The sequence below is a fragment of the Podarcis muralis genome, chromosome 10 (assembly GCF_964188315.1).
Source record: "Podarcis muralis chromosome 10, rPodMur119.hap1.1, whole genome shotgun sequence".
NCBI lineage: Eukaryota > Metazoa > Chordata > Lepidosauria > Squamata > Lacertidae > Podarcis > Podarcis muralis.
The window spans coordinates 18,607,424-18,621,595 of NC_135664.1; the positions used below are offsets into that span (position 1 = coordinate 18,607,424).

Consider the following 14,172-nt stretch of genomic DNA (forward strand, 5'->3'; position numbering starts at 1 on the left):
TGCTGACAGCACACTCCAAAACTCTGGATGACCCCACTCAGTAGTTTCATGTCAATGTTAAAGAGCATGAGGGATAAAATTGAACCCTGAGGAACCTCATACTGAAGACCCCTGAGAGTCTACCTCTAAACATGAAATGATCTGACCACAACAAGGGATTGGTGTCAGTACCCCCTACTTTCTGATCACCCTGTTCCTGCCTAAGAAAACAAGGTTCAGAGTGTGACCTGTCATGTGTGTTGGGAAGATGGCATCTTAGGACAGCCCCATGGTTATCATGGCAGCCATGAAGTCCTGAGCTACCTTCCACGTGGATGTTAACGTTTCCCAACACCAGCAGTCTGGGAATCCTCAACATTGCCTTCAAAACCAGTCAGCTCAGGCAGGCAGACTGTTGGGCAGCGAGGTGGCCAGTAAACTAACACAATCCCTCATCTGTCCCGATTACCCAGTACCAGGAACCCGCACTCAACTGAACAGAGAGCTTGGAGAGAGAGATGAACTCTTTATAGGCTACAGCAATTCCCTATCCCTGATGCTTTTGAGTACACTGGTGGGTGAGACCAACTCCCCATTTCTCACCCACCCAAGTCTCAGTAATACAGACCAGATTGGCCTCCCCATCCACAATCATGGCATTCAGCAGTGGCAGCCACAGACCTGAGGGCTGATAGGACCACCACAATTCCCCAGGTGGGAATTGTGCCCCAGGCCGGCACATGTCACAGCCACTAACTGCCTGTGCCATATACCTCTTACCAGCTCAGCCCTACCCCCCATACTATAGGTTTCCTTGGCCAAAACGTCATCTCTTGTCATACAATCGTATCTCCCTTAATTAAAAGGAACAAAAAAAATTCAAGTTAAAAATACACACAAGCTAAATAGCAATGTAAAACAATTTTAGAAGCATCAGTTCTGCAGCTCAGAATCCTGACACGAACATCAGAGAAATAGAGGAAATACCGATTTACTTATTTTTTAAAAAAGACACATCTGTAAGGAAATTAGAAAACTTATTGGCTTGCCTCAGTTCTGGTTGGCTTCTTCTCCTGTAACTCATTACATTGATTTACTGAGTGATCCATCTGTCTCATTCTTCTGACTGATATTTTGATTCCATTGATGCATTATTTTTCCTCCTGTGGGAAATGGGCCTCAAGAATCGCTTTGGAAAGTCTAAGCATGCCATAGGGTAGGAAGCTAGCGTGCACATATTTAGACTGGCCAGAAGGCATACTTTGGCTCCCTAAATAGTCCATCTCCAATTTTGAGTGTTTAGAGAAAGCAGTTTTGCTTGCCTCGCCAAAGCTACGAGGATGAAGAACCCCTCCTTTTAATCTGCTGGTATGTTTTCATCACACTGGGCAGGTGAAAATTGAGGTCTCTGGAACCTCTGTTGAAGTCCCCCGAGAAGGATCCTGATTAGAAAAACAACATGCCATGAAGAAAACAAATAGAAAAGGGTAATGCAGGGTAATGTAGTGTTTTGTTTTGTTTTGTTTTTTAAAAAAGAATGTTTGTTTATTTCTTTTCATTTAAAAGAATGCGCCCAGCCTGGACTCTAAGTGCATTAATGGCAATTAAAATGTACAACTGCTAAGCAATTAATTGAGCCAAATGGAAATTAATTCCTAGGTGCCATGCAAAACCCAAGCACTTAATCTCTACCTGAAAGCTAATAGGCAGCTGGTGTAGATTATGGTTCAGTAGCCTGATGTGCTCCCTCTTCCAAATTCATCCCTCGCAGTGCTCAGCTACAGTTTAATAGCATAGCGCTGGATCACAGTCCTGCGCACTGCTGCTGTTTGGGAGGCAAAGAGCTTTGCAACCACATATTTATTCATCTCTGGCTCTACTTCTCAATTTCTCCTTCCGTTCTGCGCTTGCTGTTATCTCCAACTGTTGCCCTAGATCAAACCCCTTTCTTATTGTGAGCACAAGATAAACAGTAAAGCTTTACTTAATCCCAGAGACAGCCGGTCCTAGAGTCTAAGAAAGTGGAGAGGATAAGGATGTTTTTAATCAGTGCTGGCAAGACAGAATCTCACCAGTGTGCATTTACCTCCCAAATACAAAATGTGCATGCTTTACACGGGGTGCAAAAAGCACAGGCATGTCTTAATTTGGTGCGCTTCCCCCAAAAGACTCATAAGAGAGCGAGGGCTTCATATTTTTGCAGTTGTCATTGGCAAGTATTTTGAAACATCAGAATTGGCTTTGTATAATACCAGGGCAACCAGGCTAAATTTAAGCTGGTGTTTAGTGCTTGGCACCTGAACAGCCTTTAGAGGGAATTGGAAAATCCGTCTGTTTCTGGTGTGTTCCACTTCTCTTTGTTTTCACCCTTAATTCCATTTCGTTTCTGGTATTCATCAGCAATTAAAAACAAAACAAAACACACCCTTCCAAAGTATTTGAATTTGTACTTGATTTCAAAATACGCATTGAAATGACTATTTGCATACATTTGAAACTGCCAATAACTGTGTTGCAACATTCAAAGAAGTGTGAAATCCACTTGACAGCTTAATTCCAAGAGTTGCAGATAAAGTTGTTTCATGTAAGGATTCTCAAAGATCAAATTCCTGAAGTGTCCCAACCTGCTGAATGCCACATGTTGAAGAAAGGTTGAGATATAAATGCATGGGAATCAATAAAATACTGCTATAATCTAATATGCACATATTTTAAGCGCTGTACCCAACTGCTCAGTAGACCCCCACTAAATTTATGTAACTAACTAGTAAGTAGGACGCGGGTGGCGCTGTGGGTAAAACCTCAGCGCCTAGGACTTGCCGATCGCATGGTTGGCGGTTCGAATCCCCGCGGCGGGGTGCGCTCCCGTCGTTCGGTCCCAGCGCCTGCCAACCTAGCAGTTCGAAAGCACCCCCGGGTGCAAGTAGATAAATAGGGACCGCTACCAGCGGGAAGGTAAACGGCGTTCCGTGTGCTGCGCTGGCTCGCCAGATGCAGCTTGTCATGCTGGCCACGTGACCCGGAAGTGTCTGCGGACAGCGCTGGCTCCCGGCCTCTAGAGTGAGATGAGCGCACAACCCTAGAGTCTGGCAAGACTGGCCCGTACGGGCAGGGGTACCTTTACCTTTACCTAGTCATGCCCATTAATGCCAATGGGTCTACCTTGAGTATGACTAACATTGGCTATATTACTAATGTTGTTGTTGTTGTTGTTGTTGTTGTTGTTGTTGTTGTTGTTGTTATTTGTTCAATTTATATACCACCCGAAGATGATTGGATGGTGCCTTGTACACCTCCTTCTGGCAAGTCCGCTTGCCTTATTTGGTGGGTGACGTTGCAGCCAGGACCCAGGCTACCCAACCGAGGGTTTAAGACTGGTGCACCCCGCCATTGGCTCACCGCATCATTGGTGCTGGGCAGGCCCTCTCTCAAGGGGTGGGCCTCGCCAGCCAAGCAGTGCCAGTAGGGGCATGTCCACAGGGAGTTTAAACTCCAGCATGGCAGGGAGGCCATCCTCTCGCACCCTTCACCGGATTCCCCACTCACCTCACCCTCTTTTTCTGTTTTGATGCATTATGACCTTGCTATGGACTAATAGTAAGAAGCCATATTGTTGAGACTGGACTGGAATCTTTCCCACTTGGCAAATTGGCTCTGCCATTTGGTTTTCGCCTACCTCGTAGCAAGCATCACAACTTTGTGAGGTTAGGCATTGGGTAAGCCTTTGTTTAAGGGACGCGGGTGGCGCTGTGGTCTAAACCACAGAGCCTAGGGCTTGCCGATCAAAAGGTCAGAGGTTCGAATCCCCGCGACGGGGTGAGCTCCCATTGCTCGGTCCCTGCTGCTGCCAACCTAGAAGTTTGAAAGCACAAAGTGCAAGTAGATAAATAGGTACCGCTCCAGTGGGAAGGTACACGGTGTTACCATGCACTGCTCTGGTATGCCAGCAGCGGCTTAGTCGTGCTGGCTACATGACCTGGAAACTGTAGGCCAGCTCCCTCGGCCAATAAAGTGAGATGAGCGCCGCAATGCCAGAGTCGTCCGCAACTGGACCTAATGGTCAGGGGTCCCTTTACCTTTACCTTTAAGCCTTTGTTTGGATGGAGGGGAAGTTGTGGCCACCTCCTGCCCCTCCATCATTAAGGCTGTCCTGTTGAAAGGATCCGGGGGTGTGGATTTGGTTTAATGCCCGGACATGGTCTAGGGCCATGTAATGACCCCAACGGGGACCCCTCGGGGTGCCCCTATTTGATGTAAGTCTTAAAGGTTAAGGTAAAGGGACCCCTGACCATTAGGTCCAGTTGCGGATGACTCTGGGGTTGTGCCACTCATCTCGCTTTATTGGCTGAGGGAGCCGGCATACAGCTTCCGGGTCATGTAACCAGCATGACTAAGCTGCTTCTGGTGAACCAGAGCAGCACACGGAAACGCCGTTTACCTTCCCACAAGAGTGGTACCTATTTATCTACTTGCACTTCGTGCTTTCGAACTGCTAGGTTGGCAGGAGCAGGGACCGAGCAACGGGAGCTCACCCCATCACAGGGAATCGAACCGCCGACCTTTTGATCGGCAAGTCCTAGGCTCAGTGGTTTAACCCACAGCTCCACCCATGTCCCAGTGTAAGTCTTAGGGACCCCCTTTTGGTGGTTTACCCTTAGCTGGACTCCCAGCAGACAGGTGGGAATTGAGGTATAGTCTGGCTTCACCCAACGCCTAAACCAAACCGCTCACATTTGTAACCAATAAAGTTGTGGCCTATTTGAACCCATAAACCAAAATCTACATGTTTGTGTGTTTTATTTATCCACTAGGGAACCGCAGGTCATGGGGCCTTGGCACGCAATTCCTGCAGCCAAGCCAAAAATATTGCTCTGCTTTCCTTTGGACCACATCAGTGAGTCTGAGAGGCGGGTCTTGTTGTCTGAGCAGCCCAGGATCTACACACACACTACCCCAGTTTGCATTCTGGGGAGCTCACTTTGGTGCTGCTAAGACAGTAGCTTGCCTTCACCCCTGAGGCACATCTCAAGACAGATGGATGTCAACAACTGTGATTCCTCATGTAATATTTTTGTAATTAAGTAAACATTTTCATTTTGCATGCTGCCTTGAGCCTGGTTAATTATGGAAAGGTGGCATGCAAATAAGTGATGATGATGATGATGATGAATTTTTCTTTTGCTCATATCAAAAGGCCATACCGGAAGCAGAACACTTGAAGTATTGTCTCTTTGCTTCTACTCAAAACAAAACAAAACACACAAGCAACAAGCAACCCCAATGTCAAACCAATTGAGAGGCTACAGATTAGTGTGGTGAAGTATATTCTACATGGGCATCAATGGAGCATATTTCTCTTCCGCTTGATGGATCTGTTGAAAAATAGATGAATTCACCAAGAGACACCTAACTAAAACAAAACACTCTGTTATGCATTCCCTCTGGTAACATGTAGCATAGGTGATGAATGGATATGCTAAGTGAATCCACACATAATTTTCATTCTGCACTCAAATCTCGGCAGTGTCATTGCCAAACTGTATTGCTTTTTCTTAAAAAACAAACAAAAACATAACTGAGAAGGTTTTTTCCCTGCAAAGTTTGGCTTTTGAATGTCTTCTTTTTGTTTAAGGTTACAACAAACTTCTTTATCTTAATCGTTTTAGATGCAAATCATTGGTACTATGTCAGTTTTGCTTCGTATACATAGATAATGATGATGTCCAATTTATTTATAGATAGAAGCAGATATATAATTTCCTCCAGAGGGGGAAAAAGCTACTTCCATTTCTTATTTAATTATACTTTAGGATGATATATTACCTAATATTAAGTCTCAAGTAAAGTTACATCCCAAATAGAAGTAACGGGGGGAAACAGATGAAAAAATAAGCATGGAAGATTATGGATTATGCTCCAAGAGTTTAGCAATGGCAATTTGGAATATGAAGGAACTGAACTGTCATTTTTTTAAAAAAAAAAAGAAGTTCAAAAAATAAGATTAAAAGAAGAAAGTAAAAAATAAGATACACAACATATTTTTTCAGAACTTTATGTTTTTCTAGTGGACTGCAGAATTGCGTGGACAGGCGGAGTCCCCAGATCCCGAGCGGTCCCCCCCGTCATGTGGAATAACGACTCAAGACAACGTCCTATGGGATTAAATTGGCCACAACTTTATTAAATTTCAAATGTGGGTAGACCTTGGCTTAGGCATTGGGCATTCTCCCTCCCCAGTCCCCAGCCGGGGACCTAGGGAGCTTCAGGGTTATCCAGTGTGTGTGGGGGGGGATGGGCTGGCTCTGGAGAACATATGTTCAAGCAGAGATAGCCGCCCCCGTAACGCCGCCGCCGCAGGGGAGAGCAATGACGACCTTTCGGCGTACGGTCAAAGCCTCCCTTCAGAAACCCCTTTAACGGGGTACCCTGGTATCGCCGCTGTAAAGAGGAAATAGACTAAAGGATTCCGCCCAAGGCCTGATACCGCCAAAGTTGTGACGTTTTGCTACGGGAAAGGCGAAACCTGCCAATGCAGGGAAATTCCTTTCCGGCCCTTTAACAGCGACCTTAACGTAGCAGCGCCCGCATACCTCTGAAGAAAAGTTAACCTGCAAAACCTGTGAAGAAAAGTTAACCTGCAAAATAAGACATTAACTGAGGGTGGGTAGGGTGGGAGAAGCTCTGGAGCCAAGTGAGGATTCCCAGGTAAGATCCTCCCTCTATTGTGTGGGCAGGTAGTCCCTCCCCTACCTGGCCTGGTCTCCTTGGCAACGCTTCCCCCAGGTGGCAACTGACTGGGGTAGGTGGAGACCTCCAGGTATCCCACCTGAGGGAAGGCAAAGCCAAGCCTATGCTGATGGAGCTGCTCCAGATCCAGGGGCTGCGCGCGTCCACGCAAAGGGCGCCCCCCATTTTATGCGGAGAGCGGTCATTGTAGAACAATTATTAGTCATGATTCTTTACAGCAATTTCATGTGAAATCTTGATCAAAGCTTCTAGTAATAATTGACTCCCAGTTTGGTAATTGTCTACGAGATGACCTCAACTTTTGCTCATCCAGGAGACATTAGAACACTCCTTGAGCATCTTTTCCCCCAAATTCCAAATATAGACATTTTCTATATTGTTGGTTTTTGTGGGAAGCTTCTGGATAACAGCATCATTTACATTTATATTTGATTTACCAATGGAGCGTTATTTACTCCATGTGTAGATCCAAAAATAATACCATGGGGTGTTATATTCAGACAGATGAACTATTGGAAATTCCAGCACATCCCAACCATTTTTCAGCCAGCAGGCATACATTAGGTGGAGGGACTGAGGCCATTCTTAGGAACCTTGGCAAATGCAGTAATGAAACTGACTGTCAATCCAGGTTCTTGACAGCTTTTATTTCCGGGTCTGTTTGCATTCTGATAGATTGGTTGCCCTTGACTTGTTTCCTTGACTTGTTTCCTATCTACAGTTCGTTTTAAATATTTGTAATTTTAGCCTGCACCTACAGGCTGCCTGAGATGTTAAAGCTGAAACCAATTATATTTTTCTTTTTTTAAAAAAGATTCATAATGGGTTACATTTGCTTTAGCATAGGTGATTCACACCTAATTTCTGAAATCATCCATGTGCTTGGGCAGGGTGCAACGCACATCAAACCTCACAATAAATATTTACTTCAAATGCATGCAGTCCATGATTGCCTTATTTTGGGAATGGACCTTATTCCAGAATAGAGCAGACACATTCTCTGCTGAAGAGATCTTGAAGCAGGCCATATAAAACTTTTGGCTAATAGCAGCAATAAAAACACCAGACATGTAGCTCTTGGTCGGAACCTGCAGCATGGTCTAGAGGCCAGGACTTCTGGAGTTAAGCAAGTTCAGCTATTATCTGCAGACCATCCAAATGTCCTTATTTTCCAGTGACAGTCCCAAATTTACAGAAGCCCTGGTTTCTGACTTGATCCCAGAATGTCCCGCTTTTCCTTAGGATGTCCCTATTTTTATTGGAGACATGTTGGAGGGTATGGAGTTATGTGACCCTTGAGCCAAGGAGATACGTAACAATACAACCTGTAGAAGACATCTGAAGGCAGCCCTGTATAAGGAAGTTTTTAAATATTTTATTATGTTTTTATGTATGTTGGAAGCCTCCCAGAGTGAATGGGCAGGGTATAAATACGATGGTGGTGGTTATGATGATGATGGAATAGGACATCCTTATTTTCATTGGAGTAATGTTGGAGGGCATGTTATCTGTGTCTGAATGACAGACTGCCTAGTAAACCAGGAGTCCAGAGGGTTGTGTGCTCACCAAACTAGCACATTATGTAGTGGAGGATGCTGGCCTGTTATCAGTGCCAGAGTAAGATCCAGATTCTAGTCTGGTCAGCTTCTGCATGTGAAACATGAGCAATGCTGCTATCTGGCACTTTGTCTTTGGTAGCCAGTTGTCTTGGGCCAGTCAGTCCTGCCTGTGTTGCCTGCATGAATTCTGTGGAAGGAATGACAGGATACAGATGTAGTAAATAGGTGCTTCCACATATGTAGCCCATTTCATCAACCACCCAAGGGAAGTGAAAACAGCCTTGGTACTTCAGATGTTCATCACAGCGGAATCTTACCCAAAAGGATTTTTTAAGGTGAATGCATCTAATGTTTATTGGATGGATTTCCCCCCTAAATTGATTCTGAATTCTGAATTCATTGTTATTCACATTTTATACTGTATTTTGTTGCATCAATTAAGTGTTTTAAATCTGTTGTTAGCTGCCCTGAGCCCGGTTTTTTGAACCAGGAAGGGCGGGGTATAAATAAAAATTTATTATTATTATTATTGTTGTTGTTGTTGTTGTTGTTGTTGTTGTTATTATTTACAACTAACTGGCTAGCTTATATGTAGGGTTATTGTTTGCGCACTGGGTGTTGTCAACCACGCTGCTAATCAATTTAATGGTTGTACAAGAGCCCGGAAGGTGAATGTGCTTATTAACCTCTATGCACAACATGTTGAGCCCATGCCCCTCATCTTAATTCAGCTTTCGCAACATGAATGATTAGTGTTGTCATTAAAGATGAAATGGTACACTCAATTCAGAAGACCTGTCCTGTTCCACTCATTCTTCTCATTAAGTGGCATGGGTGCCTATGTTTTTAATGTTTAGCTTATGACATGTCAGGGGTATGAATTAGAGCAAATTATGAATCATAGCTAATACTTAGGTGGTGATTATGCCTTTTCAAACTGTGAGAAAACCACACGCCAGCCAACTTGCCCTCGTTTCACTTCTAAAAACAGAAATATAGAGGTGTTCCTTTATCGTTCAGTTTTGGTCACTGAAGCGATCATAATTAAAGATAACAAAAAAAGGAGAAAGGTATCATTTAAAGGAAAAGTATGGAGCTTGTTTGCATGCAAGCCTGTGCAAAACCTTGGATTATCCAAATAAACTTCTGAAATAAATTAAATTGAGGGGTTCGGCACAATCCAGCCAAAGTTATTTATGCTCAAATACTTATTCAGTGGGACCCAGGTTAGTTCTCATTTCCATCTAGGAGCTGCACACTTCTTTTTGCTCTCGGAAGAAAGCTGGCGTTTCTGCCAACGTGACTTCAAGATGGATGGGAATGCTTTTCTACACAGTGGGAGACTCCCCATGTTTGCTGGAGCTAAAAATGGAGCCCCCTCACCATCATCAACCATAGTCAATGGCAGTTTCATTCGTTGGCCCTTTTCTACCTGTAGTTTTTTCCTATGAACAAATTTGCAAATTGATGCTTCCAGGTTTTGCAGTTATTCATGAGGGTTTAGCATAGAGGAAGTCCGAGAAGGAGGTGGCACTTAAATGGTAGCACTTCTTTTCAAGGTTCTTTGCGTTTCTAATTTAAGGGTTACATTTCAATTGCCTGATGATCATTTTGTCGTATAGCATCTTCTGTACAGTTAAAAGTAAGCACCATTAAGTTCAATGGCGCTAACTTCCAGGTAACTATTCATAGGATTGTAGTTGCAACAGGTTGAATTGCAACACGCCAAACCACTACAGCATCCTTTTGCCAGCTCACTGTTCTGTGACTGCCAGCTGATAAATTCGGCCTCAGGTTATGAATTGTTTCTCCATGGTATGTGTGTAGGACCTCCTGCACTTCAAAATTTACCAGTACACCACTGGACAATGCAAAAACAAGGAACAAAAAAACAACAAGTCCTTGCATCCCTCTATCTCCTCTCCTCCTCACTTGTGTACAAAAACTGTTCAACCTTATCTGCTCAGTTCTCAAATGTAAAAAAGAAACCCCGAGCCAGCCTTTTCAACAAACCCATTACATAAAAAATGGTAAAATCCTTTTATGCTTTGGTTGAAAGTTGGCAAAAGAAAGCGTGCAAGTCCTATGAGCCTCTGACTTCATAAAGTCACACAAATTGAATGTGAGCATGAAAAATTACTGTTCACGCAGCCTTTCCCAAATACAGTCATTGGTATTAAATATCTCCTATTTTTATTCACGCATTTTTGATGTTCAAAACACCACATTTTAGTCTTTAATCTTTCTGTGACATAACAGCCTAGGGCTGTTGAAACCCTTTATTTCCAGAAATTAGAAGCAATCTTGTTCACCCAGAATGTTTCCCAGCGCTTGTACCAGTAGGGTGTCATAATATGAATTATGCGCTACATAGTTTATTTGTCAGAGGCACTGGAATGAAAACTATTATATGAATCATTACTACTGACCTTCTCGAGATGGGGATTTATTGCCTCTGCTGCCCCTGGAATCTGTAACCTGTGGGACATTTCAAAGTGTATTTAACAACTGCAAACATTCTGAGAGGCATCCTTTACTTTAAGTGCAATGACAATAGTTGGATGAAATTCTGTGAAATACTGCCTAGTAGAAGATTAAAGGAATACCACAGCCCTCTCATTCAACCCAACAATAGAATTGCCCAGGATCCAATGTTTCTTACTTCCCTTTAGAATAACCACTTTCAAATGGTCTACCCTTCGTTCGCAATTAGCTGTCTGAGATGGTACTAGGGTACATTACAAAGGATTCTGGAATAGGTTATAGGGCAGGGATGGGGAACCTGCAACCCTCCAGATGTTTTGTTTTATTTATAATGTCTGTTAAATTTATAAGCTTCCCTTCCTCCCAAAAGAGCCCAGGTGGCAAACAGAGAAGTGATGTATTTAAAACAACAACAAAAATAAAGTAAAGACATTTCTAAACATTTTTAAACAAATCCAACACAACTCACATCCCCATGTAAAACATGCTCTTACAGCTAACCATCTCAAGGTTCCCAGAGACTGTATCTTTCAGGCAGGATTTTTTTTAAAAAATAATTTGTCCAGAAAGGTAAGAATGAGAGAAAGAGACAAAGGAGGACATTCCACAAATGGGGACCTGTCACTGAGATGGCCCTGTCTCAGGTTAGCACCAGCAGCAGTGTCAGGAGCTCAGCCTACACTCGAGTAGGACCCTGGCAGAGACACATGCCCGACTGGCATGTTCTCTCCCTCCTGGTCAATCGTTCGGGAGCCTCCAAAGCTTTCTTCTGCCCAAACATCACAGTGACCGATGACAACAGACACCGCCACACTTAGGGACCCTCAGAGTTTGCACAGTTGTGTAACAGACCTCAGCAACTCAGCATTTTGGCTAACCTACTTTATTTACATATAAACACACACGGAGCACTGCAACATGGCTCCCTCTTTCTCCAGTATCAGGCAGCAAAGAGAAAAAGAACAAAGGACAATAGTCCCACTTCACGGAACACAGTAACACAAACATCCTGTTTCCGTCACTTCCCACTCTGTGGAGTCAAAACGTTTACCGTCGTGTGATAGACAACAATCCCATGACTGTAATCATGGAGCAGGAATTCTAACAAGCAGAACCATCAACTGAATATCCCCTCCAGTCATAGGGCCCAATATGGTGGATATTAGACTCCAGCAGTCATCATGCCTTACCATTGGCCATTCTGGCTAGGGCTGATGAAAACTAGAACACGTTTTATCCTACCCTTGCAGCAGATGTGCATCTATATTGTATATATTCTAAATGTTGTTGTTAAGCTGGCATGGGAAGGATTTTCCTTGAAAGGGCAGCGTAAAGGTACTTTTAAAGGAACAGATTAACTCTTTACAAGCCTGAAAAGACTGATACACTGGATAGCAAGGGATAATGCTATAGGTAGTGAAACAGGAAGGATTGCAACAGGGGTTGCAGTACTGGGATTGACAGAGCCTGAAACAAAGTTGAAAAGCGCTGCTACTTCTCTCTTTTTTAAAAAAAGCTCTCTTGCTTCATGGTTTTACTTCTAAAATCAAGATAGACCCATTAATTCCATAATAGTTTTTGCTCTTTGCAGGTCAATGCACCAAGATTTTTACTCTCTCCTTATACTGTAATGCAAAAATTAGTTCCATACCCACCTGCCATTATTTCCTAATTAAATGTTTGAGAACTCTATTTGCACGTGATTGGCTCATAAATTCCTTTTTATAGGGTGTCTTGCTGCAAAACTAGCCTGGAGTCGATAAATCGTTCTACAAATGTCAATTTGGTCAGCAGTAAAGAGGTAAATAGAAACTAATGGCACTCATCAAGCCCGTGGCACAAATGATTTATTGGGCACAATCATTTAGCAGTTTCATAAAGTCAATATGAGAGAAAAACGGGTTTCTTATCAAGGTAAACTGCATTTGTACTGTCAGCACAAAGGTGATTTATGACAAACCTGTGACCAGGATTAGGATATTATAAATGGGAGAAAATGAAAGGCTCATTAATTTTCCCCCTTTAATATATATAACCACAGGTAGAAGACATGCAGTGGGATAACAGAGAGAGAACTCATCCCACATCGGTCTGTAGTTTGCCCTGCAAGCCTGGAGAAAGGAAGAAAATGGTCAAGGGAGTGCCTTGCTGCTGGCATTGCGAGCGCTGCGAAGGTTACCATTACCAAGTGGACGAGGTCACCTGCGAAATGTGTGCATTCGATAAGAGGCCAAATGCCAACCGCACCGACTGCCAGCCGATCCCCATCATCAAACTGGAATGGCATTCCCCATGGGCTATTGTGCCTGTCTTCATAGCAATCTTCGGGATCATCGCAACCACTTTTGTCATCGTGACGTTTGTTCGGCACAACGACACGCCAATTGTCCGGGCCTCGGGTCGCGAACTCAGCTACGTCCTCCTGACGGGGATTTTCCTCTGTTACTCCATCACTTTTTTAATGATTGCGAGTCCAGACACCGCCATCTGCTCTTTGCGACGGATCTTCCTCGGGCTGGGCATGTGCTTCAGTTACGCAGCTTTGCTCACCAAAACAAACCGAATCCATCGAATATTTGAGCAAGGGAAAAAATCGGTCACCGCTCCAAAGTTCATCAGCCCGGCTTCCCAGCTGGTGATCACCTTCAGCCTCATCTCCATGCAGCTTCTGGGAGTCTTCATCTGGTTTGGTGTCGATCCTCCACATATCATCGTGGACTATGGAGAACAGAGGACTCTGGATCCTGAAAATGCTCGTGGGGTTCTCAAATGTGACATCTCTGATCTATCTCTCATTTGTTCCCTTGGATACAGTATTCTGTTAATGGTAACATGCACTGTTTATGCCATCAAAACAAGAGGCGTTCCAGAGACTTTCAATGAAGCGAAACCAATTGGATTTACTATGTACACCACCTGTATCATTTGGTTAGCTTTTATTCCAATCTTTTTTGGAACTGCACAGTCAGCAGAAAAGGTGAGTGGCAGTGACCTGTCTTTATTCATCTTCTTGTTGTTGTTCAGTTGCACGTTTATGTCAACTCATAGATGTCCTGTGCTGACGATTGAAGCTACTTCGGCAGAGTAAACTCTGACTGGTACATTTTTAGAGAAGGAAAATGCTTTAAGAGCAACTTTGTGTAATTTGACCATTAAAAAGGCATTGTTGTTGTTGATATCACCAAATTATCATCATTCTTCTTTGCAGCACTTTGGTGGATGGAGCACCTAGGTATTTCTAAGTTTGGGGAAATAATTCATTAGAATGAAAGAATCTACTTTTAAAAATGGATGATTAAAAGGTGGTTTTAAAAAGACTGGAAATTATCCACATTCTGAATATTTATATGAAGTTGTTGAAATGAGAGAGCTTGGCGCAGCATGTTCAGAACCTGGTTCTTTC

The 14,172-nt window shown here is 43.5% G+C and overlaps 1 protein-coding gene across 3 annotated transcripts in view; it reads left to right on the top strand.

Moving 5' to 3' along the window:
- GRM8 (glutamate metabotropic receptor 8) overlaps window positions 1-14,172 on the top strand; it is a 564,733-nt gene that overhangs the window by 489,776 nt on the left and 60,785 nt on the right. For all 3 annotated transcript variants that reach the window (XM_028746786.2, XM_028746785.2, XM_028746787.2), the window contains exon 9: window positions 12,811-13,746. In XM_028746786.2, the coding sequence (XP_028602619.2) occupies window positions 12,811-13,746 (936 nt within the window). The remainder of the gene's footprint in view (window positions 1-12,810; window positions 13,747-14,172) is intronic.